Source organism: Hemiscyllium ocellatum, chromosome 11, assembly GCF_020745735.1.
Source record: "Hemiscyllium ocellatum isolate sHemOce1 chromosome 11, sHemOce1.pat.X.cur, whole genome shotgun sequence".
Classification (NCBI taxonomy): domain Eukaryota; kingdom Metazoa; phylum Chordata; class Chondrichthyes; order Orectolobiformes; family Hemiscylliidae; genus Hemiscyllium; species Hemiscyllium ocellatum.
In genome coordinates this window covers 57,230,955-57,258,209 of record NC_083411.1, presented here as the reverse complement: position 1 = coordinate 57,258,209, position 27,255 = coordinate 57,230,955, and the positions used below count along the sequence as shown (strand labels likewise).

Here is a 27,255-nt window from a genome sequence, read left to right as displayed (position 1 = left end):
AACCTGTAAGGCATTATATAAACCCTGCATAATTATGTGACTTAAAAGCAGAAAGGTCTCAGAAACTATCTTGACTTGGGCCACTTCAAGCATGACATACTGACAAACTGTGCTGCATGTTGTAATTGAGTACTTTCATACTCACCGAGAAGCGTACATGGATATAATGTTTGTATATAACAGTGAGCTGCAATAAATATTCTGTTGGATTCTTTAATCACATAAAGCATTGAAGCAAAATGCACATCAAGGATTCCAGGGTCTAACATATGATTATGGTTCTGAGGTTTTCAAGAAGGTCTCTCACACACAATCTCCTTCTATAAAAGGCATTAGGTGTCAGATGAGTTTTTCTGACACAATGATAGCTCTACAGTCAAAATTACTGACAGCAATGTTATTTCATCCAGGTTTATTTGATTGAATTCAAATTCCTCAGACACTGACGTGAAACACAACCAGAAACTATTGGAAACACTCTGCAGGTTTGGCAGCATCTGTGGAGAGAAAGCAGAATTAACATTTCAGATCCAGTGACCCTACTTCAGAATGCTGTTTTTTGAAGAAGGGTCACTGGACTCAAAACATTAACTGTGCTTCCTCTCTACAGATGCTGCCAAACCTGCTGAGTTCTTCCTGCAATTTCTGATTTCCAGCATCTGCAGTTCTTTTTTGACATAGAGGTGAGGGTTGATCTCATGTCTCCAGGTCATTTATCCAGGCCTCCAGATTAGTCTGTTAACTGAATCACAACATAATTGCTGCTCAATACATTTTAACAAATCCTGTTCCTGATGAGAAGGGTCTAGATGTACATCAAAAATGATAGTTATTATATTGAGACACCTAGAACTTGGCAGCAGAAACAGAAATATGAGTTGTATGATACAACAGAAAGAACAAGGAAAGGGGAAGCAATGGCCTAATGGTATTACCGTTGGACTGTTAATCCAGAGATTATATCCAAGGGACCCAGGCTCAAATCCTGCCACGGCAGTTGGTGGAATTAAGAATCTAATGATGACCATGAATTGATTGTTGGAAAAGCTGACCTGATTTCCTAATGTCTTTTAGAGAAGGAAGCTGCCATCCTTACTTGATCTGGCCTAGATGTGGCTCCAGACCCGTTGCAATGTGGTTGACTCTTAACTGCCATCTGGGCAATTAGAGATGGGCAATAAATGCTGCCTAGCCAGCAATGATCTCATCCCATGAATGAATGAAGAAAAACAAAATTGTGAACAGCGACTGAACATGAATGCAGATTTTTAAAAACATGAATTCCACTGTAAATCTTCCAGATGTTAGGTAACAATGACCTGAATATTTCTTTCCTACAACTTGGAACACACTTCATTCAACCAAGCTGAGGTTTCATTAAGACATTGTGGAGAATTTGACTATAGAGTAACATTGTTTTCTCATGCATTACAATCATCAGCAGTAGTTCCAAACATAATAGCTTAGATAAGTTCCTTTTATAAAAGTAGAAAGAGATTGGTTAAATTAAGTAACATTATTGTTGAACTTAAAAGATGTCATTCTTACCAAAACTTGCAAACAGTGTGTCAAGTCGCAAAGTGAGCAGCATGAAGAAAAATAAAATGGACCATAAAGTTGCCCATGGCAACTGTGCAAGGGCCTCTGGGTAGGCAATAAAGGCCAAACCAAACCCTGAACAATGGATACAAAACAAATGATAATATTAGTCCTGCGTACAATCAACGAACACTGATAGTGAGATACATGCTGGAAATGTATTAACATCATATGTAACAAAACCCGTATTCGTGCGGGATTCCTCTCCCAAGGGGCCACGGACCAGCCAGTATCGCCATTTCAATTAAATAAAAGCCCTTGTTAGGACGTCCGAAATATATGTATTTATATAATTCAAGAAGGGCTGCCATATTTTATGAAATAATTTGTTCTTTTGGTGCACCATATTTGTAAGGAAATCAAGGGGAATACATTCCATAACTAATCTGTGCCAAATTGAAAGTCCAGGGGGGCCCTCAGCCACCCAGTTTACCAAAATATTTTTCCTTGCATATATAGAGAGAATAGAAAATAATCTCTTCCCGTGCATATCCAGGGAGGGTAAGATCGAAAAGCCCAAAAGGAGAGATACAGGGTCCACTCTAATTTCCGTTCCTAAGATTTCTGTCAGAGCAGTTGCTACTTTAGTCCAATATCTACGCATCTTATGACAGGTCCATAGGCAATGTACAAAAGTGCCCACCTGTATTTTACATTTGGGACACATCGGAGATGTTCCTGCCTTAAATTTTGCCAATCGATCTGGTGCTATATGGGCCCTATGAAGTATCTTCAGCTGAATGGCCTGAGTTCTGTTGCAGATGGTGATTCTTCTGGCATTTTCCCAAATGTCATTCCATGTTTCTATAGAGATTTCTAGTCCCAAATCCTGATCCCATATTTTAAGCAGATTGTCTATATCTCCCAATACTTCACCATGTAGTAAATGATAAATAGTACTGATGGAAGATACCCCCATTGGCCATAGCATTCTACATTCTCTATCTGATTTATAAAGACTATCTAATAACGTAGTCTTCTTCTGTATGTAATCTCAAATTTGGAAGTATCGAAAGAGGTCTCCATTAGGTAATCCGAATTTCTGATGCAGCTGTTCAAAAGACATCAGGATCCCTTCTTTAAGTAGACCCCCTAAACAAGAGATACTCCTGGATCTCCAGAGTTTGAAAGTGGCATCTGTAAACCCCAGTTGAAATCCCCATGCTCCCACTATCGGAGCATAGGGGGATGTTTTATGTGAGTTGCCCTCATTTTGCCGCATTATATTCCAAGCTTTAATTGTGTTCAGTATTATGGGGTTTTTACAGTGATCCGTAATGATTTTCCTCTTGTCTGAAAATAAAAGGTTAATAAGTGGGCATTTTACTTGAGAAGCCTCAATGTCCAGCCAGATTGATTGCGGGTCAGACAAGACCCAATCAGCTATGTAACTTAATAGGGAACTTAACTGATATTTCCTAAAATCTGGGAAATCCAATCCTCCCCTTGCCTGTGGAAGCTGTAGCTTCTTCAGCTTAATGAGGGGCTGTCTATGATTCCAAATAAAGAAACCCAACCAGCCATATAATTTACGTAGTGCCAGCCTCAGCAGCATCACCAGAAGCATTCTCATAGGGTATAGGAGACGGGGCAGGACATTCATTTTAATTAGTGGTATTCTACCTAGCCAGGAAATTGGAAGGTCTCCATCGCTGGAGGTCCTGCCTTACCCTTTCCAGGAAATGCACAAAGTTAGCCTTGTATAACTGACCAAATGCTGGGGTAATAAAAATGCCTAATTATAAAAAAACCTCCAGGGACCACTGAAAGGGAAAGTGGGATCCGTCCAATAAGTGGGATATACTAGCAAGGCCACCCATTGGCAGAGCCTCCGATTTTGAGAAATTAATTTTATAGCCTGAAAATACACTAAATGTATTAATAACTTGGATTAAGCGAGGCACGGACATCAAAGGATTACTGAGGAATAGAAGAACATCATCTGCATAAAGGGTAATTTTATGTTTACCTGTACCAATCCTCGGGGTCCTTATATTAGGGTCAGCCTGTATAGTTTCTGCTAGTGGCTCAATTATTAGCGTAAATGGCAATGGCGAGAAAGAACATCCCTGACGGCAGCCCCTATCCATACTGAAGTTATCCGAGCCTAATCCATTGGTAATCACAACTGCTTTGGGATCACTATACAGTGTTGAGACCCATTTGGTAAACACCTTTCCAACGCCAAAGCTTTCCAAAGTGTAAAACAAATATGACCATTCAACCCTGTCGAATGCCTTTTTCGCATCTAATGAGACTACTATTCCTGGTATCTTTCCCTGATGGCAGGCTTGAATCACATTCAAAACCCTTCTAACATTATTGGATGATCTACGGCCCTTAATGAACCCCGTCTGATCCTCCTTTATGATATGTGGCAATACCCTTTCTAGCCTCAATGCTAACGTTTTAGAGAGGATTTTAAAATCTACATTTACAAAGGATATTGATCTGTATGACGCACAATCTTCTGGGTCCTTTCCTTTTTTAAGGATAAGAGAGATATTTGCTTCTTTCAGTGAAGGCGGGAGACAGCCCTGACTGTATGAGTAGTTATACATGTCCATAAGTGGACCAGCCAATATTCCTGTAAATTCTTTACAGAATTCAGCTTGAAAGCCATCTGGGCCAGGTGCCTTACCGCTCTGAAGTTGCCTGATTGTGTCAAGTATTTCTTGGATTGTTAGGGGAACATTCAAGACCGATATCTGTTCCCGAGTTAGGTCCAGAAAGGTCAAGTTTTTTAAAAATGATTGCATCCTCCAAGTCCTGTCTTCACAATCCTGTGATTTATATAAATCAGAATAAAATTTTCTTAAGATTGCATTAATCCTTTTACGATCATGAGTAAAAATACCAGTACTTTCCTTGATAGACGTGATATTTGAGGGGCCTTCTTTTTCTTTGCAAGAAATGCTAAGTATTTACCAAATTCATATGACCTTTGTTTTGCAAATAATATTTCCCTCTTAGCCGTTTGGGTAAGGGTGGTGTTTTGAGCTGTCCTAAGGGCCGTAATCCTTTGCAATTTGATAATAGAAGGTCTGTCAGCGTATGCTGTTTCAGCCGCTTTTAAGCGAGCTTCGAGCAGACGCTGTTGTTCTCCCTTTAATTTTTTCTGGGTCGCTGAGTATGAGATGATCAAACATCGTGCGTAAGCTTTGATGGTCTCCCACATCATTGATTGGTTGCTAGCCGTACCTAAATTAATTTCTAAAAAAGTTTTAAATTCTTGAGAGAAGTACTTTACAAATTTACTGTCTTTCATCAGGAAGGGGTCCATACGCCAATGCCAGGGTGATGTCTCATTGTTCCTCGCCTTGATTTCCATATATACAGCAGCGTGATCAGAAATTGTAATACTGCCTATTTTACAGGATGATATGGAATTTTAAAAAATCGAGGGGCAAAAAACAGATCAATTCTGGTATGGCATTTGTGTGGATTGGAGTAAAAAGAAAAATCTCTGCCCTGTGGATGAAGGCATCTCCATATATTTACTAGTCCTAACTTTTTGTTCAAATCCACCAATTGTCTAGATCTGGGAGATACTCCTGCAGTACTCTTGGGAATCCTATCTATTTCCGGATCCATAATACAATTAAAGTCTCCCGCTATAATTGTATGACGGGCACCGAGAGCCATCAACTTTGAGAAGGCTTCCATTATAAATTTAAAAGGAAGTGCCGGGGGCAATACAAATTTAAAATCCCATATTCCTCTCCATTTATAAGGGCTTTAATCAGAATATATCGTCCAGATTCGTCTTTTATCTGATTTAGGATTTTGAAAGGGAAATTCTTCCGAATAAGAATAACAACTCCCCTGCGTTTTGAGCTCAGAGAAGAAAAAAAGGCCTGATCAAATCCACCCTGTCGTAATTTCAAGTGTTCTTTATCCAATAAGTGTGTCTCCTGTAGGAGAGCTATATCAACCCTTTCTTTCTTGAGGTTTGATAATATTTTCTTCCTTTTGACTGGTGAATTACTCCCCTTGACATTCCAGGTGCACCACTTAACCGACTGATCAACCATAATCGTCCAGGCAAATCCGAGATCCCTCGGGAGGGGAAACCCTATCCAGAACATCCCGAGCATAGAGCATATAAAATTCACAAAAATAAAGGCTCTCTAATACCCTCACAACAGTAAAATAAAAAACTATTTCGAAATAAAAAAAATATTAAAAGTATTTAAATGGAGATTTTCCCCCTTGTTCCCAGGGGGTATCACTTCCTTTCCAAAAGTCTATTGTATCCGCTCCAAACCAGTGCCCCACCTTTGACCCAGGCGCTCCTCAATAGGATGAAGAAAATTCAAATATACTACAGAACTAGAGTTAACAGTGAGCACCCTACTCCCCCTCCCCAACCTACACCAACACCTGGATATATTTGGTAATGTTAATACCATGTATAAACGTATATAACTATGAAATTACAACCTCAACAAGTAATAATTAAATATAATAATACAAAATAACAAGGGAAAACAACCCCGCTCCTAGAAACAGAGGTAAAATAGTATAAGGTAACCACCTCCCCCCACCAACATTAACTAGACCCCCCAGCCTATATATATATATAAAAATAAAAAAAACAAGGAGGTGGAGAAAATCGTTTAGTAGAGAACAAATAAATAAATCCCTCTCCCCACCCCCCAAGATAATATTAAACAGTAAGTTAAAAAGATGATTAATATATTAAAAAAAAGGGAGGGTGGGATGTAAACCGGAGTGGGGGGAAAGCAAACCAACATCAATTATCTTTTACAATTTATCTAAGAGAGTCCAAAAATTCCTTGGTCTTTTCCAGCTATCCGAAGTTATACATGGACCCTTCATGGTTAAAGCGTAGCGTCGCTGGGTAGCGCAAGGAGTACTGAATACGTAAGTCCCTTAAACACTTCTTCGCCTCATCAAACACCTTCATCTTTCAGACCAGAGCTGGGGAAAAGTCCTGGAATAACATGATCTTGGATCCTTTATAGATCATAGCTTGGAGATCTTTTCCAAGATTTCTGGAGGCTTCTAAAAGTATCTGCCTCTCCTTATAACTCTGCAGCCGGAACAGTAACAGGCGGGGACGCTGGTTTGAGCCGGATCCACGTATTGCAACCCAGTAGTCCCATTCCACCCTTACCTGGCCTGATCCAGCCTCCAGATTTAAAAGCTGTGGAAGCCACTGTTCAAGGAACACTGTAAGCTGGCCTTCCTCTTCCCGTTCGGGAAGGCCCAGCAAATGAATATTTTGTCTACAGCCTCAATTCTCCAGGTCGTCAATGTGATTCTCTAAGGTCCAGACTCGCTGTTCGAGAATCCGGACCTGATTCACGGCCGATTGTGCTGTAGTTTCGGAGGTCGCGGCCTTTAGCTCCGACCCTCCGACTCAGCGCTCGATTTCCTTGATGTCTTGCTTTTGCAGCGCGGCCGAGAGTGAGTCCCATCGGCTTCAGGATTCTTCTATAAAAGCGTCAATCTTCGCATCAAGTTTGGATATTACTCCCACGTGGCTCGCCACCGAAAGTAAGCCCCCCGGGTCGCTTGCGGATGCCTCTTCTGCAGCTGGAGAGGGTGGGGGAGGGGTTCCTGCTTGCTGAGAGCTGCAGGCTCCCCTTTCGTCATTTTTACTGGAGATGAAATTGTTTATATTCAATACTAAACAACTAATTACATTAAGTAAAAACTATTTTAAATGATTTGGTGAGTGTGGTGGGGGTGGGCGACCCACTTTGCCCAAGTCTTGGGAGGAGCACTGTAGACTCAGACTTGCTGGGTCGCCGCCATCTTGGATTCCCAAAGAAACCTGGTTTATAGATCTTCTAAGTTTAAACCCATTCTAGCTAAGTTATATCATTGCCCATGGTGGTTACTGGGTAAAACATTTACATGCATGCTGTTATCAATGGAGTAGTGGATGAGTGGGAGATAATGCACTCCTCCAGCCTCAGTCAAACAAGGGGGCAGTGACAAGGAGTTCAGAACAACTGGAATATCCAGACCTGTCCTTGCTGGTGGTTCTTCCTTGCCACTCAAGCTGGTGTACAATGGAACACTTGCTACCAACAGGAACATGGTGGATCAAACCACTGGCTTCCTGAAGGTGTCAAATCAAGTTCAAATGGAGTACATCTCAAAATCACTAGAGGTTTGCTGAATCTCTCAAATCTTGCTTCCAGGATGGCAGAGTTATCCTGGGAGAATGAATAGGAGGAGGCAGGTGGTGGTGGTTGGCATGGTTGTCCCTGGACAGATACTCAGGTTATTCAGTAATCTAATCACTGCCACGCAATAATTGTTCTACCATTCCCTAGCTATCAACCCAACTTTCATTTAACATCAAAATAAATCCGGAAATAGAAGCCACTAATAAACACAATCATTCCATGAGAACTTCATTGTGCACCAATTCCAATAATGTAGGAAAAGTTGATCTTTCTGTTACTGAATTCTCTGAGCACCTGTCTTATGTTTGCCTGTTGCCCTGTTACTATCATTCTCAATTATTTTTCTGTTCCTTTCTCATTCCATTAATCCCATTGACTCAATTCTCTTTTGGGCAAATTACACTCAGGCCCAGGTGTCCTCTAGTACCCCATCGATGTCTAACAAATGACACATATGTGCTAACCTGCAGCAGAATAGTATGGTTAACTTTGTATTTACCTGACCGTGCAACCTCTGAAACGGGCTTGTTTTGCACATGAGCCATGTGTCCAAGAGTGGAGAAGATGATAAATCCCGCAAACACACTCGTAGCACAATTAACAACACAGACAATGATGGTATCTTGGTAACAGTTGTTGTGGAATTTGTTGTAGGATGACAATGTGATTAAACTGCCCCAACCCACTGATGTCGAGTAGAAAATTTGTGTTGCAGCATCTTTCCAGACCTGATAAATAGAAGGGAGAATTCATCAGCGCTGAACGATTTCACTTGAACTCATTCAACTGAAAAACTACATTGACCACAAGAAGCATAGTGTGAGTTAGTCCAGCAGCTCAATGTGATCTGACTGAATTAAACTAGCTCTGATCAACACCATCTCACTTAATAGGAGGGCCATCATTTGATTTTCCTTTGACTACTTGCTGCCAACTTTAAGATTTTCGCTCCAAAATTGACTCATAGCAGGAATAAAACCCCACTGGACCAAAAATCTGATCTTCTGCAAAGACATTGCTATTTTCTGCACTGCAGTCTGTTAAGCAAAATGTAAATTGCATACATTGAGGTTAATTTGGATCACAAAAATGATTTAAATTAGATTTAAAATAGGTATGAATGTCAAACTGAGTGCACATTTGTAACGAACCATCTTATACTTAAATGGTGAGGCTCCAGATGCTCCTTGTCATTTATGTGTAAATTCCACAGCAATTTCTGACTGCACTCAGAGGTTCAGAGAAATATCTCTGATATGCACCACTCTGCTGTTATAAAAATGGTATCTCCTGACATTTACAAACTTGGCTCAGTGTGAAATTACCTATTACATGCGTAGAGTCACATTATTATTGTTGATGTGGAAGAAGGGTTTGGGGGGGAAGGGGGAGAAGATCAACTGAAAGGCAGGATCTTAGCTCTTAGTAGCTCCCCCCAGTCCTTCCATCTACATGAAGTAGAGTCCTTCAAATAAGTGTTGATGCCTTTAGATGAATTCCCTCTTCTTGGAAGCCCGATAGGAATTCAACAGGATTTTGATTTCGCTTTTCCTCATGATTGTCCCCTGGTCTCCACAAGTAGGTGCAGAACCAGGGAGGAGATGTTTCAATGGCCATTCATTGGCCACTTAAACACCATAATTAATGGCAGAGCATCAAAATCCATCCATGAATCTTCTGCCACCACGATAGATGAGTGACAAGAAGCTACAAACTAATGCTTTCCCACCCAATTTCATGTCCCATTGCTCCCAAATTGTCATTTGGAAGGGCATAAAATTCTGCATTTTATTTCTGAACTACTCTAAGTTCACTCATTGAGAGTTACATTTCCTTCACTATCACAGTTCATGTGCTGTTAATTTTGCAATCAAACAATTTACTTGGTTAAGCAGATGCTCAGTTGCTTTCTCTCTGTAGTCACATCTCAGGTACAGATGATATTGTGACAATGCCATCTCCCACTTCTCGATAAACTCCAAATACCATTGACATTAAACAGGTCAGGAGATGTCAAATGGACTACCACAGCTTTGTCGTTCTCAAGGGCAAGTAGAGATGGGCAATGAATGCTGGCCAGCCAGCAATGCCCATATCCCACCAATGTATATTGAACAAATACTGATGACATAGTCTCATAAGTGATTGTAACTGAAAATCTGATTACTGAATCAATCCATGATTTCAGAAAGAAAGAGGCACTGAGAATAAACAATCCTTTGCATCCCACTGCCGATCTCATCCAGTTGTATCTAATCTCATCATCCTAGCCCTTAGCATTGATTCCCTCCTGCTCATACCAAGATGATTACAACAATAAACTAACTCATTAGAATTCATCACAAAGTCTCAGCTAGCTTTTCGCAACATGTGCAAAATGATCTTTCCAAATACAAACAAAAGACTGAAAGGTACATTTCAATTCTAAATTTTAATACCTCAATCAGACAAAATAAAAGAAGGAACAGTTAAATAAAAAAAAGTGATTTTTGAAATTCAATTGATTCTGTTGTTGAGCTTACCTGAGCATCAGCCAGTTTGGAGAAGTCTGACTGGCTTCCGATGTAGAATTCAATTCCTTTAGAGGCTCCCTCCAGGGTAACCCCTCGGATCAGGAGTATTGTCAGAACCACATACGGGATAATTGCAGTGAAATAAACAACCTGAGAATGGAGAATAAATTGGAAGATTTTCCTGTATTAGTGGTACAACATTTACTTTATTGGATCCAGCTGATTGTAAACTGATAGGAATATAAACAAAGAGTGAATCAGAAGACAGTTGGCTACATGATGGGGATATTTAACACTGAGCTACATGTTGGAAATAAGTTTAAATTCTACAATATTATTTTTAGTTTTATAATTAATCACATTCAGGGAAATGACAGATGTATTCAGGAGAATTGATGAGAACTTCATGAATATATTCAACACTTCATATTTCATGATTCTTTACTATTCTAATAGTCCAGACAAATGGTAAATAAAACCCTGACCCTAATCTGCTCAGTCCCTTCCCCCAGTCCTGCCCAGCCTTCCGCAGCAATTGGAATTTCCTCCAGTCCCTGTGTCAGTGACTGAAACCCTTAGAATGAGGGACACATTCAGGAATTTGGGGGCATTGCTGGGGCTAGAAATTAGTTATGTTCAATTTCAGTTGTGGATATTACAATTTGTGACTGTTCTTCACACTTTTTATCACACTTATTTCAGCCTCGTCATTTCTCTGATTGTTGTGTTGTTCAGAGCAGGACCCACACAGTTTGTGGCTGAACACTTGGCAGGTGATTGAGCAGCATGAGGTGTCATATCTGCTCCTCTTCAAGCCTGTATCCCTTCAAAGGGTAACCATGCTCTGTGGAAGCTACAAAGGATTACTGCACACTAGTTCATTTTCTGTTCTTTATACCTTGCAGGAACTGTTAACATCACTAAGGATATAAACTATGCACTTCACAACAGTCAATAAATTCTAGTTTTATTCTTACAGGGAATCTGTATTTTGTCAGTAGTTGTAACTGTCTTCATCACCACTCATTTACCTTTCCTGAAGATTTGATTCCTTTCAAAAGTGCTGTCCCAACCATCAGCCAGGCTAGAAGCAGACAGAGGGCTAAATGCCAGACTATCTCCCCAGTCTCATCCAATGAACTTGTACGGTGTAAAACTGCTTGACTGAGTTAAAAAAAGAGAAAATATTTTTCATAAGGGTACTGTTTATTACACATAGATACTATGTGCTCAATGCATCTGAGTATTTAGTGCAATATACAGGGCTTTTAAAAATATTCAGTTGTTACAGAATAAGTCCTACTTTTAAATAAGAGAATGGTTACTGAGGTTTGATGTCCTTTATGTTTTTCTCTTTCTACATCTTATTCAAACAGAATGTGGGTGCGTTTGCTATATTTGAATCTGCAACTGCATGAAAAAATTCGTGGCATGCCTTAATGGGCTCCATCTTATGCTCAAATTTACACTTGAAATGGAACAGTCAAATTAATCTCCTTAGCTAGAGTTCTAGTTGGGAAATCAGCCAGGGGTTCTCTACTCTTATATATCAAAGATCTACCTTCAGAAGTCAGTACACATGTTGAGATTCCTATGTTTTCATATACTGCAAAATGGGCATGATCAGCAACCTTGTAAATTTATTGGCCATGTAAATGTAATGTTGAAGTAGGGCACTTCTCAAGCACCCTGCAGGTAATGGCCACTGATCAGATAATCCCTCAATGTATGTTCCAACCAGACATCACAGGCCCTAAGGCAGGCCTGGAAGTGCCCAGTCCTCCTCAGGTCTGAAAGGGCAAGGTATCTCCAATGTTTGATCAAGAGTTGAAGTCAACTGTTTCACATTGTTACTATTTTTGTTACGAACATGATGCTGATATTAAACCAACAAGATGTTTTGCTTAGAGCAAATAAATAATGTGGTATATTAATTTTAGTGCTGGTATGATGCCACGTTTCAATGTTATATATCCCAAAGACTGATGGATCATATCAATAATTCACTCAATTGTTCCCAAGAAAAACATTCTAACTGTACCAAGCCAGCCTGCAAATACAAATTCACGATACAGTGTTTAATATTAGATGAGATTCTAAAGCTGAACTATGTTTACTGGATAATCCTGAGCGTTCAAATAAATACAAGGGAACAAAATAAACAGAGCCGTACATTTGTCTCTCAGATCGAAGATTCTGAAGTCTTTTGGGTTTGGGGAAAAGTGCTGTTTATTTTCAAGTTGAGGCAGATTTGCAGAAATCTTGGTAAATGCTAGCTGTGTAAAACGGTTGCTCCTAAAACAGAGAGGTAGTTTTAGGATCTAGAGTTTAGAAGAATGAAAGATTATCTCATTCAGACACACAAAATTCCTCACTGGACAATCCTGAAAAATGTGTTGCTGGAAAAGCGCAGCAGGTCAGGCAGCATCCAAAGAGCAGGAGAATCGACGTTTCGGGCATAAGCCCTTCTTCATTAATCTGATTCCTGAAGAAGGGCTTATGCCCGAAACGTCGATTTTCCTGCTCCTTTGATGCTGACTGACCTGCTGCGCTTTTCCAGCAACACATTTTTCAGCTGTGATCTCCAACATCTGCAGTGCTCACTTTCTCACAGGACAATCCCACCATTTGTGGAGGAGGAGTTTGAAAACACATTCAATACGATGCACTTGGTTCGTTAATAAGAACCTGCGGTGTTGGAGGAAGGATAATAGCACAGGCAGAGGAATGACTAACTAATAGAAGGCAGATTTGCGATAATGGGGGCATTTTCAGGATGGCCTATAACTAATGGAGTGCTGTAGTGCTGGGGCCACAATTATTTACAATATATTAATGACTTTGATGAGGAAAGTGAATGAACTATCGCCAAGTTTGTGGATGATATGAAAATAGATGGGAAGGCAAATGGTGAGGATGACACACAGAGACTGGAGGGATACAGGCAGAGTAAAAGAGTGGGCGATAAAACATGGCAGATTGAATAGGGAAATCCCTGGCAATTACAGACCAGGCAGTCTTACGTCTGTGGTCAGCAAGGTTTTGGAAAGAATTCTGAGGGGTAGGATTTATGACTATTTGGAAAAGCATAGTGTGATTAAAGGCAGTCAACATCGCTTTGTGAAGGGCAGGTTATGCCTCACAAATCTTATTGAGTCCTTTGAGGAGGTGACGAAACAGGTCGATGAAGGTCGAGAAATGGGTGTGGTGTATATGGACTTCAGCAAGGCATTTGATAAGGTTCCCTATGGTAGATTCATTCATAAAGTTAGGAGGTATGGGTTACAGGGAGATTTGGTTGTCTGGATTCAGAATTGGCTGGCTGACAGAAGGCAGAGAATGGTTGTAGATGGAAAGTATTCTGCCTGGAGGTCAATGTTGAGTGGGGTCCCACAGAGCTCTGTTCTTGGACCTCTGTTCTTCGTAAATTTTATAAATGATTTGGATGAAGAAGTTGAGGGGTGGGTTAGTAAATTTGCAAATGACACAAAGGTTGGAAGTGCTGATGATAGTATCGAGGGCTACTGTAGGTTGCAGCACCTCATAGACAGGATGCAGAGCTGGGCTGAGAAATGGTAGATGGAGTTCAATCTGGTCAAATGCGAAGTGATGCATTTTAGAAGGGGAAGGTTGAACTTGAATGCTGAATATAGGATTAAAGACAGGATTCTTGGCAGTGTGGAGGAACATAGGGATCTTAGTGTTCAAGTGTATAGATCCCTCAAAGTTGCCACCCAAGTGGATAAGGTTGTTAAGAAAGCATGTGGTGTTTTAGCTTTCATTAACAGGGGGATCGAGTTTAAGAGCCGCGAGGTTTTGTTGCAGTTCTACAAGTCCCTGGTGAGACCACACTTTGAATATTGTGTCCAGTTCTGGTCGCCCTATTATAGGAAAGATACAGAGGCTTTGGAGAGGGTGCAAAGAAGGTTTACCAAGATGCTGCTTGTCTTACAAAGAGAGGTTGACTAAGCTCGCATTTTTCTCGCTGGAGATTAGGCGGAAGAGAGGTGACCTGATTGAGATATACAAGGTAATGAGAGGCATGGAGAAAGTGAGGACTGCAGATGCTGGAGATCAGAGCTGAAAATGTGTTGCTGGAAAAGCGCAGCAAATAGGCAGCATCCAAGGAGCAGGAGATTCGACGTTTCGAGCATGAGCCCTTCTTCAAGAATGAGGACATTGTGCCAAGCTGGCTAAGATAAAAGGTAGGAAGGAGGGACTTGGGGAAGGGGTGTTGGAAATGCGATAGGTGGAAGGAGGTTAAGGTGAAGGTGATAAGGTGAGGGTGATAAGCCGGTGGGGGGGGGGGGTGGGGGCGGAGAGGTCAGGAAGAAGATTGCAGGTTAGGAAGGTGGTGCTGAGTTCGAGTGTTGGGACTGAGACAAGGTGGGGGGAGGGGAAATGAGGAAACTGGAGAAATCTGAGTTCATCCCTTGTGGTTGGAGGGTTTCTAGGCGGAAGATGAGGCGCTCTTCCTCCAGCCGCCGTGTTGCTATGGTCTGGCGATGCAGGAGTCCAAGGACCTGCATGTCCTTAGTGGAGTGGGAGGGGGAGTTGAAGTGTTGAGCCACGGGGTTGTTGGGTTGGTTGGTCCAGGTGTCCCAGAGGTGTTCTCTGAAACGTTCCGCAAGTAGGTGGCCTGTCACCCCAATATAGAGGAGGCCATATCCCTCATGAGAGGCATGGATAGAGTCAACAGCCAGAGAGATTTCCCCAGAGCAAGATTGACTGGCACAAGGGGTCATAGTTTTAAGATTTTAGGAGGAAGGTATAAAGGAGACGTCAGAGGTAGGTTCATTACGCAGAGAGTTGTGAATGCATGGAATGCATTGCCAGTTGTGGTAGTGGAAGCAGAGTCATTAGGGACATTTAAGTGACTGCTGGACATATACATGGATAACAGTGAGTTGAGGGGTGCGTAGGTTCGGTTATTTTATTTTACATTAGGATTAAACCTTGGCACAACATGGTAGGCCAAATGGCCTGTTCTATGCTGTACTTTCCTATGTTCTATGTAATTACACTTGCATTAAATTTAGGATAAAGCTACAATTATGATTTTCCAGTGTAGCACACTTGCATGCACTGGAAACTTTGTATATTAATACACAGGGATCGTCTTTGTAGACAGAAAAACTGTGTATGAGCTCTGCCCCGATTCAAATGAACAGAATAGATGACAGCCATTAACTCGGGCAATGCTCTGGCCAATCTATCAACCTCCTGGTTTAAATTTAAACAAAATCTGCCAGGTAAATGTCAAATAGCTCTAATGGGCACATCCCTCAGTGTAACAACTCAACCAATCAGAGTTCACTTGTCAACCAATCGGAATGCACCTCTCATTCAGCATCTGTTATTTTCCACTAACATAAAACAAATGTTGGAAATCTGAAACAAAAGCAAAAATTTCTGGAGAAACTCAGCAGGTCTGGCAGCATCTATGGGGAGGAAGCAAAGCCAATGATTCAGGTCCAGTTCTGAAGAAAGATTGCTGGACCCAAAACATTAACTCTGCTTTCTCTCTGCAGATGCTACCAAACCTGCTGAGTTTCTCCAACAATTTCTGGGTTTTTTTTGTTCCTGTTATTTTCCCTTCACTTTAGTATTTCTTGCAAATTTTCAGAATGAATGGAAGACAGGAAGTTTTGATTTAATGTTTCTTTTGTCAGCATTAATCAAAGTCTGTCATACTAAACAACAATGTACTTACTCCCAGTATTGCTCACTCGGACCCTGGTGAGGAATGGAGATTTCTGATCCAATTAGGCAAGTGTTATTATACGTCTGCAGCCATGTTGTATTAATGACTTCAAAATATCCATCGTCCAGAGTAAGATTGCAAAATGGATCTAGAAAATGTTGAATGTGTTTTAGAACTTTACTGCTCCTTGTTGAACAATGCTGCCATTTCTAGTGGTACAATCAGGGTCTCTGGGCAACCCAACCCAACCTTATCCATTACATAAGGTGGAATCAGAGGCATAGACTGAGGTAGGAACATATAAAATGAAGAGCCTCTCTTCTTCCCAGTGTCCACTCATTGAATACAGGGTAGGATGGTTTGAGGACGGCCTTTCTTGCCAGACGTAAATTGACTCCCTAAGAGATGTCTTAAATGGGTATGCTGGCAGCCATTGGCATTCTTATGTATGTGTTGAAGGGTGAGGGTGGGGAAGCGGCACAATATGTGGGTTCACTCTATCTGGTCTGTTGTTTCCTAGGAGGGTAGATTTTCAGGTGGGTGCCCAATAGAGGTATCCAATGACATTGAAGAAAATTGCATTGTTCAATTACTGGCTTCCATAAAGTGTTTGGTGCTAGTGGTAGATGCAAGTGGCCCAAAAGCTCCCTTAACACACAAATAGGTACATCAACAGTGAAGGTTCCCATTTCATGAAGATGCATCCTATGACACTCAATAGCATATCCTGCATGTGAAAGAAATCACACAGGGACTGAGACACAATGTTTTTGTTGAGCACCAGTCTGCAACAGCACAGAGGATCACTAAATTATTATAGCACAGAATGAGACGATGCAAACTGTTGTGAAAATCCAAATTAGAGTTTCACCTAGTTCCTCCACTCAGTAGCTCTGAACTCCTTCCTTTTCAAACAATGATTGATCTCCCATTTGAATGTCTTGAATAAAAGTAACCTCCACCACACTCTCAGGCAATACATATGCAATCCTAACTTCTTGCTGTGTGGATAAAAATTTCCATTGAGTCACCATTGGTTGTGAATGGTTTTAATTGGCCCTTCATTCTATCCAGACTGTACACGCTGGGTACATGTACTGAGCTCCCTCCTTGTATTCCACATCATTAGTTCACACTAATGACAGCATCATTTAGGGATTTTAAGAAAAGTGTCTCATACACCATGTTTGAAGTTGACAGAAATGTCAGCATTGTGGAGCACAAACAGAAGAGACAAATGAGTAAAGAACTTTCTACATGGGAGCCAAATGTGTCCCTTCAGATCCACTTGGTCTGTGCTAGCCATGTGATAGTTAATGTATTCAGACTCACTCAGGAAGGACCAGCCAATCACTGAGCTTTCAGACATCCCATCCCTCAAAGACGATACCCCAGCCTCCTTACTCAGTCTGGTCTATAAGCTTAAGTCTCAAACTCCCTGGTCTCAATCCCTCACACATTAACTCAGATATTATATTGACACATTTTTTAGGTATTTCATGACTATATTTTCATATCCACATCTTATGAACAAGTTCCAACACTCAATATTTACAATATACATATCTATGCTATACCATTATTATAGATTGCAGTGGTTCACCACCACATTACTAAGGGCATTTGGGATAAACAATGAACATTGGCATAGACAGTGGTGCCCACATCCCTTGATCAATTTGTTCAGATTTTTATGACACACCTCTGGGGGGAGGTTAGAAATGAACCTTGTGGGTCTGAGGTTGGGGCATTACCACTGTCAAAAGCCATGTGATAAGCTTTCATTAATGGATCAGAAAATGAATATTAATCCTGATAATTAATTACTTCTGATTCCCTAACTCCAGTACGATCACTTTCCAGGCTTCAAAACTTGTGAATTGTGTTTTATAATAAAAAAAAGATTGAGAGTAACTTCCTGGACCCATGCACAGGGTCACAGACAGGAATGTGAGTCCAAAATGCAGATATATGGAAATTAAAAGGTATTATTTAAATCATGAATTTCTTGTTTTCCAAGACTCACACCTTCCCTTAAGAGGCAAAATGCAGCAAGAATATGTACATAGTCGGCTGACTAGAAGAGCACCTCCCAATGTATTGAATAAGGGCAAACACTGTTGTAAGTCATTGGCTATTGGTACTTAAAATTGACACCAGTTGCAGGTCATACATTGGTTTCCTTGACTCAGAGGGAAACAACTTAAACATTTTTGAAATAAAATAAGATCATAAGGCTATAAGAGATAGGAAGATCATTATGCCTTTCAACCTATCAAGTCTATTCTACCATTCAATCATAGCTGATATGTTTCTCAACCCCATTCTCCTACCATATCCCCATAACCTATGATCCCCTGACTAATCAAGAACCTATCTTTCTGGCTTAAATATATTCAATGACTTGGCCTCCATTGTCTTCTGCAGAAATGAGTCCCACAGATTCGCCCTTCATCTCAGCTCTGAGGCTTCGTACCATCACTCTAAGTCTGTGTCTCGGGTCCTATCAGACTCTATGTAGGCCTTTCAGTATTTTGCAAGTTTCAATAAGATCCCTCTCATCCTTCTGAATCCCATCAAGTAGAAACCTGAAGTCCCTAACTGCTCCTCCTATGACAAGCCATTCATCCCCATGATCATTCTTGTAAGCCTCCTCCTCCTCCAATGCCAGCACATCCTTCCTTAGATACAGAGCCCAAAACTGCTTGCAATTTGTCAAAAGTAATCTGAACAGATACTTTACGATCACAACAGTGTATTCCTGCTCTTGCATTTTAAGCCTTTTAGAATAAATTCTAAAATTGCATTTGCCTTCCCAGCACCCAACTGAACCTGCATATTCACATCAAGAAAATCCTGAACTAGGACTCTGAAATTCCTTTGTGCTTCTGATATCCGAAGACTTACTCCATTTAGAAAATATTCTGCGCTCTACTTTTCCAAACAAAGTGCATAATTCCACACTTGCCACAGTGTTCCATCTGCCACTTCTTCATCTACTCTCCAAGTCTTTCTGCAGCCTCCCTACCTCCTCAACATTATCTGTCCCTCCACCTATCTCTGTTTAACACACATGTTGTTCTGAAACTTGTTGCTACTCTCACTCCCATTTGTAAAACCAATAACGTTTGAAATCTGCATCCTGGTCCTGATCTTCAAATTTCATTTCAGGTTCAAAATCCAGCATCCAATCTCATGACCCCTAATCCTAAAGGTCAAGGAGTGAATGTAAATCATTCATTGTGTTACTGATGACAGTGAATGAAGATTTTGAGGGAGATGAGCCTGAGATGAAAACAAAGAGAAAAACTGAACTCTGTACCAGACAGTAGTAATGTAGGTACTGATAATAAAAGGTTGAAACTACCTTAGCTTCCCTACATCTACAATCCAGGTAGGGTAAAGCAGCTGAGAATGACCAACAGTAACAATACTAAAGGAGAGATGATTTTCTTTGAAGCATCTCTCTTGCCTGTAAGCAATTATTATTGACAATCTTTCACTTCAGTGACTCAGTGACATGATCCTTGGAGCTGGATCCTGTCCAAGTCTCTCTGCTGTACAATCACAATGAAGTTGGTTATCGAAAGCATTGGCTACTTTTCTTATGACAGATCAACAGAATAAAATATGAACAGTCACGGAATGTCCCCAGTCAAAGTGAACACTGTACCTTTGGGAGTCCTGCTGCATGTTTCATCTGCTCCCTAACAACTGAAGCAGTCTGCCCATGGTAGGGGTGATTGGAAGGAAGCAAACAGGTAGTACAGACTGTAACCAATAATGCAGGCATAGGAAATGTTGGCAATTATGATCAGAAGGACCATGGTGACTCCAACACCTTAAAATTGAACAAAGGAAAAAGAGCTTAGAAACAATACTGTTTATTTGAAATAAAATTGTTCTCTTGAATTCAATTGCAATATATTTCCAACTAGAATATGTTTAATGTAATTTGAGAGAGAAAGAGGGAGACAGTGTTTTGAAATAAGGCAGCCATGGTTGACTGATGTTGCTTCTCTCCAGTCTGAACTTATAAAGTTGAAAATAAGCCATCAACTTTATTATCCCTGTTCTTGAATATAAGCACAGGTCATCCTCAGAGTTCAGAAATTATGATAAAGTTACAGACAATTAGGTTCAGAATCTAAACAAGAATTGGACAAGAGAATATTATTCTGTTGTTACAACTATCCCTCTAGTATTGCCATTGTCTTAGTGGGTGTTAGATTTGGTCAGCATTTCCAACAATGTTCAGCTAAAATTGTTGAGTGGATGATCCACCTTGGCCTCATCCGATGGTCGCCAGCATCACAGATGCCAGTCTTCAGCCAAATCAATTCACTCCACTTGGTGTCAAGAAACAGTTAGAGTCACTGCATAGTGCAAGGGATTTGGGCCCTGACAGTGTTACAGCAACAGTACTGAAGAGTTGTGCTCCAGAATTCATCGCTATGCTCTTACAGTACAGTAAGAACACTGGCATATACCTGACAACATGAAACATTGACCAGATATGTTCTGGACACAAAAGCCAATTACTGCCCTAACAGTCCACTCTCTCAATCATCGGAAACAACCTGCTCAGTGACACCCAGCTTGTGTTCCTCCAGGGTCACTCAGTGCCTGGCCTTGGTTTAAACAAAACAGCTGGATTCCAGAGGTATGGTGGAAGTGACAGTCCTTGACATCAAGGCCGCATTTGCCCGTGTGTGGCATCAAGAAGCCTGAGCAAACTGAAATCAATTAGTGTCAAGGAACAAACTGTTCACTTGTTCGAGTCATAGCTGGAACACTGAAAGATGGATATGGATGCCGGAGGCCAGTCATCTCAGCTCTAGGACATCTCTGCAAGAGTTCATCAGGCAAAGTCTTAGAGAGAATTGTAAGGGATAGGATTTATGAACATCTGGATAGGAATAATGTGATCAAGGATAGTCAACATGGTTTTGTGAAGGGCAGGTCGTGCCTCACAAACCTTATTGAATTCTTTGAGAAGGTGACTAAGGAGGTGGATGAGGGTAAAGCGGTAGATGTGGTGTATATGGATTTTAGTAAGGCGTTTGATAAGGTTCCCCATGGTAGGCTACTGCAAAAAATACGGAGGTATGGCATTGAGGGTGAGTTGGAGGTTTGGATTAGGAATTGGCTGGCTGGAAGAAGACAGAGGGTAGTAGTTGATGGTAAAGGTTCATCTCGGAGTGCAGTTACTAGCAGTGTTCCGCAAGGATCTGTTTTGGGACCATTGCTGTTTGTCATTTTTATAAATGACCTGGAAGAGGGGCTAGAAGGCTGGGTGAGCAAGTTTGCGGATGATACAAAAGTCGATGGAGTTGTTGACAGTGAGGAAGGATGTGGCAGATTACAGCAGGATATAGATAAGCTGCAGAGCTGGACAGAAAGGTGGCAAATGGAGTTCAATGTAGGTAAGTGTGAAGTGATTCACTTTGGTAAGAGTAACAAGAAGATGGAGTACTGGGCTAATAGTCGGATATTTGGTAGTGTGGATGAGCAGAGGGATCTTGGTGTCCATGTACACAGATCTCTGAAAGTTGCCACCCAGGTAAATAGTGCTGTGAAAAAGGCATATGGCGTACTGGCTTTTATTGGTAGAGGAATTGAGTTCCGGATTCCTGAGCTCATGTTGCAGTTGTATAAGACTCTGGTGCAGCTGCATCTGGAGTATTGTGTGCAGTTTTGGTCGCCATACTATAGGAAGGATGTGGAGGCACTGGAACGGGTGCAGAGGAGGTTTACCAGGATGTTGCCTGATATGGTAGGAAGATCGTATGAGGAAAGGCTGAGGCACTTGGGGCTGTTTTCATTGGAGAAGAGAAGGTTTGGGGGTGACTTGATAGAGGTGTACAAGATGATTAGGGGTTTAGATAGGGTTGATCATGAGAACCTTTTTCCAAGTATTGAGTCAGCTATTACGAGGTGGCATAGCTTTAAATTAAGGGGTGGTAGGTATAGGACAGATGTTAGGGGTAGATTCTTTACTCAGCGAGTCGTGAGTTCATGGAATGCCCTGCCAGTAGCAGTGGTGGACTCTCCCTCTTTATGGGCATTTAAACGGGCATTGGATAGACATATGGAGGATAGTGGGCTAGTGTAGGTTAGGTGGGCTTGGATCGGCGCAACATTGAGGGCCAAAGGGCCTGCACTGCGCTGTATTGTTCTATGTTCTAGGTTAGTGTCTGAGGTCCAACCATCTCTAACTGTTTCATCAATGATCTTCCCTCCACCATAAGGTCAGAAGTAGGCATGTTCACAATGATTGCATAATGTTCAGCAATATTCGCAACTCCTCAGATACTGAAGAAGTCCTGAACAATATTCAGGCTTGGGCTGACAAGTGGCAAGTAACACTCCTACCACCCAAATGCCAGGCAATGACCATTTCCAACAAGAGATAATCTAACCACTGCTCCATGATATTCAATGGTGTTACCATCAATGAATACCCCCACAATCAATATCCTTGTTGTCACCATTAACCAGAAACTCAACTGGACTTACTATACAAACACAATGGTGACAAGAGCTGGTCAGAGGCTAGGAATACTGCAGGAGTAACTCACCTCCTGTCTCCCCAAGCTAGTTATCATCTACAAGGCATAAGTCAGGAGTTTAATGGAATATTCCTCACTTGCCTGCTCCAAGAGCACGCCAGAAGTTTGACACCCTCCAGGACAAAGCTGCTTACTTGATTGGCAAAACATCTACAAGCATCCATTCCCTTCACACCGATACGCAATTGCAACAGTTTGTGCTATCTACAAGATGCACTGCAGAAATTTACCAAGGCTCCTTTGAAAGCACCTTCCAAACCCATGACCACTTCCATCTAGAAAGACAAGGGCAGAAAATACAGGGGAATACCACTACCTGCAAAAATCCCCTCTAAAACGATCACCATGCTGACTTGGAAATATACCATTGATCCTTCACAGTCACTGGGTCAAAATCCTGGAATTCCTTTCCAAAGGACATTGTAGGGAAACCTACAGCGCATAGACTGCAGAGGTTCTAGAAGGCAGCTCATCACTACTTCTCATGAGTAACTAGCGATAGGCAATAAATGCTGGCCCAGCCAGAGAAAACAAGTTCCTTGAACGAATAAGAAAAAAGCTCATTGAAGAACAATCTTAGCAGGACTTATACATTTAGTGGTAAGGTCTTGGGGTCTGTTGCTGAACAAAGAGACCTGAACAAAGAATGCAGGTTCATAGCTCCTTGAAAGTGGAGTCGCAGGTAGATAGGATAGTGAAGAAGGCTTTTGGTATGCTTTCCTTTATCAGTCAGAGTATTGAGTACAGGAGCTGGGAGGTCGTGTTGCGGCTGTACAGGACATTTGTTAGGCCACTGTTGGAATATTGTGTGCAATTCTGGTCTCCTTCCTATTGGAAAGATATTGTGAAACTTGAAAGGGTTCAGAAGAGGTTTACAAGGATGTTGCCAGGGTTGGAGGATTTGAGCTATAGGGAGAGGCTGTACAGACTGGGGCTGTTTTCCCTGGAGCGTCGGAGGCTGAGGGGTGACCTTATAGAGGTTTACAAAATTATGTGAGGCATGGATAGGATAAATAGACAAAGTCTTTTCCCTGGGGTGTGGGAGTCCAGAACTAGAGGGCATAGGTTTAGAGTGAACGGGGAAAGATATAAAAGAGACCTAATAGGCAACTTTTTCTTACAGAGGGTGGTACATGTATGAAATGAGCTGCCAGAGGAAGTAGTGGAGGCTGGTACAATTGCAACATTTTAAAGGCATTTGGATGGGTATATGAAAGGAAGAGTTTGGAGGGATATGGGCCAAGTGGGGCTAGATTGGTTGGGATATCTGGTCTGCATGGAAGGGTTGGACCAAAGGGTCTGTTTGCATGCTGTACATCTCTATGACTTGATGACTATATAACTTGGCACCATTGATAAGTACCAGAGTTGGTTTTAGCTCCTCCCTCGTTTCCTCAATGTCTATTTCATTTGAGGGTTTAATCCCGCACCTGATGTCCAAGTGAGCATTCTTCAACCTAAAAACTAACCACTGAAACATTGAACTCCATCAACTATTAACTCGCTGGGTCCAGACTTGACCCAATGTGTAGTATGCAGTTTGGTATTTTTTTTTTACCAAGGATTGGGAATCAGTGACAGGATCCTTGGTTTGTGTTTTCCAACTTAAACTGAGGGCACAGGTTCAGCTCCAGAGTTCTCACTGCAGCTCATAACTAGCTGCTTTGCTAACCCATATCTTGTGATTTAGCTTTAATTTAATTCAAAGTAGAACAGCAACTGCTGGTGTGGGTTTATCTTCAGCAGGATGTTTTACCAGATGTGACAATGCTTATGTGATCCCCAATAACATAAGAAACTGAGTGTGAATATCATGGGTTTGAAGAGACTGTTAAACATTTGTTACAATTAACTATTGCAAACAAGTGGTACACTCCTGAGGCAAAATAGCATCTGGGCTGATATTTTACAACAGAATAAGGATAACTTTTCCAAAACAGATATACATGGTTGTGCAGAGGCACATGGAATTAATTTGACAATTATGCACACAGGTAACACAGAGTTTAAAGATTAATGTTTCAAAATTCAATGTAATGTTTTGAAAGTTTGACAATTTTTCCTGACTTGGTGGATGTATGTCCACCTGGAAAGGTACTCATTGATCTCTGTTGCACTTGTTTGACAACTTGGTTAGTTGCTGCTGGTTGCTATTAATCAACCCTACCACACAACATCATCAGAGGGTTCAACTCTCAATCTCTTCATGCATGATTGGTCTGTCATAAATTGTTCAGAGCTGGCTTCTGTTCCTTTATCATGTAATATCATGAGCTGCAATACATTTCTGTGACCTGGGCTGGTTGCATATTTTAGAAACCTTTGCTGGTATCCAAAGATTTGTATTTCTAACTCTCACTCTCTGCCCAGTGAGCAATTTTGGAGATTCTTACTTGGGACACCAAATAACCTAAAAATACCACCACTGTGTCAGTGACACTTGTACTCATTTTGCTGCTAATTCACCCCAAAAAAATGGGTGATTTAGAGAAGTAATCTGTCACAAGGAAGTAATCTCCCCATACAATATGAACAGCTCTGTTGCTACTTTGCTGAAGAATTGGATGAAATATCATATGGATATAGAGTCTCCCACTGTTTATATATTGCATTCGTGAGTCATTGAATATCCCGATTCATCCCTGGATTGTTATGCCAATCATTTTGAACTTTCAATACACATGCGTTCCTGTGGTAGCATGGGCATGATTTGAAACTGCGCCCAATGAAAACAATTCACATTGTCCAAAGTATAACATGTCAGCCTTGAGAGCACATTTAATTTCATAGTTTAGGTGATCATGGTGCAGATCAAGATGAATATCTTTGTATGTTGGATAAGCTGTTCTCTAAATCATATGCAATCATCTTGGCTACCTGGCTTAATTACTACTTCAAAGTTATAACTTTACCAATTCTTGACTAATTCAATTGCACCATATGTGACTTGTTCTGCCATGGTGGGTGTGGTTTGAATGTCATGATTTGAGACTGCACTTAGATCTGTACATACTGGTAACCATAATCTGTTAGACTAAATATTTTGGGAAGCCAGTGAGAGTTTGCGCATTGACACTCATTGACAATACATACAATTGTTGATCTGCTGTCTCCACTGAGAGATGGTTTCTCATAGCCTGTACCATGGAACATTACTTGCTCAGGTGCATGTCATTGAGGCCATATAGTGGTTACATGGTAACACTAACTCCGGTGTTGACTTTAGCTTTTATCTTGCATCACACTGCTTTCTCAGGACACATGATATTAAAGAGCTCCTGATTGCTTTCTACTCCCAACACAGAGTGTGAGATTAACATCATGTAAAGCCTGCTCATTTTCTAAAATTTGCCTTTCATTTGGTTGACTCTGAACCTCATCAATGTGGTTGCCTTGGTGCACCTTGGTAACAGTTTCCTTGTTGCTGATGATTTGTTATTACTCTATACTGTCATGTTGGTCACTTGTTGGTTTAATGTAAGGACCTGACTTGGCTTTTGGAAACAGATTTCCTGCACATAGCCATGTCCCTTGATGCTACAGATATCAAAAAATAGAGCATGGACTTTGGAAAAGTGCAACAAACTACTGCTACTGGAGCTTTTGTTGGATTTCTGTGCTTTACTGACCATTGCAATAGTATTGGTAGCACCTAAAGCATGTAATTGTTGCTGGCCTGCCACGACATCTTCATAGATCTGTCTACCCTCAAGTAATATGTCAAGACTGTGGCCCTTCTTATTGCACAAATGTTTCTTCCAACTGACTTTAATTCATGTAAATGTGATAATCAACTCATTAATATTCTCTGGCTGTTCCTCTTCAGTAAAGTCACACTCATGCCCTTTGCTTTGGCATCCTCCAACAAACTGGTGAATAGTCTCTTGAGGATTCTTGTCTATTTGAAATGATGTGGAGTCTGTTCATCCTGAAGTGAATTCTTATCTTGATCTGCTCTTCAAGATCTTTCCAAATCATATCCAGACTTTTCTGATCCACCCAGAAAAACTGTGCATGTTAATAATGTGAAGCTCCTCCTTGTCAAGTCATAAAATCCCTACGGAGTGGAAGCAGGCCATTCAGCTCATTGAGTCTGCATGACCCTCTGAATAGCATCCCATCCAAAACCAATCTCTTACCCTATCCCTGCAACTCTCCATTTCCCCTCGTTAATCCACCTAACCTACACATCCCTGGACGCTATCAGCAATTTAGCACAGCCAATCCACCAAACATGCATATCTTTGGACCGTGAGAGGAAACCCAAGCACCTGGTGGACCCATCTGAAATGGGCAGAATGTGTTAACTCCACATAGACAGTTGCCTGAGGGTCAATTCAAACCCGGATCCCTGGCAATGTAAGGCCACTGTACCTCCCTGAGTTCTGACAAGATTTTTAAGAGTTCTTTTCATGGCCTCACCTAGACCTTGATCTGCAAAATAGAACTGCATGAAGTTTTGGAACAGTAAAATCAGTGAAGGTGTTGCTGGATGCCAAATCCATACCAGTTTTGTTGCTATCCATGAGTTGGCCTTTACAAAAACACCAGCTTTTGCTGTGTGTCTCTGATATTTTTGTCTCTCCAAATTATACTGCTCTTTCCTTAAGAACAAAGATGTTTGTAATTGTCATTATGTATTAACTTCCATCAACCGAGCTTTCTAGGATTCAAGTTTTCTGTAATGCACTGGCCTTTGTCAT

The 27,255-nt window shown here is 41.2% G+C and overlaps 1 protein-coding gene across 1 annotated transcript in view; it reads right to left on the bottom strand.

Annotated features, from left to right (window-relative positions):
* Positions 1-27,255, bottom strand: part of LOC132820015 (sodium- and chloride-dependent neutral and basic amino acid transporter B(0+)-like) — a 113,357-nt gene that overhangs the window by 17,170 nt on the left and 68,932 nt on the right. The window contains exons 6-12 of the mRNA XM_060831942.1: positions 19,715-19,821; positions 16,649-16,707; positions 15,990-16,004; positions 11,308-11,440; positions 10,286-10,426; positions 8,263-8,491; positions 1,549-1,674 (exon numbers count right to left, since the gene is read on the bottom strand). Of these exons, the coding sequence (XP_060687925.1) occupies positions 1,549-1,674; positions 8,263-8,491; positions 10,286-10,426; positions 11,308-11,440; positions 15,990-16,004; positions 16,649-16,707; positions 19,715-19,821 (810 nt within the window). The remainder of the gene's footprint in view (positions 1-1,548; positions 1,675-8,262; positions 8,492-10,285; positions 10,427-11,307; positions 11,441-15,989; positions 16,005-16,648; positions 16,708-19,714; positions 19,822-27,255) is intronic.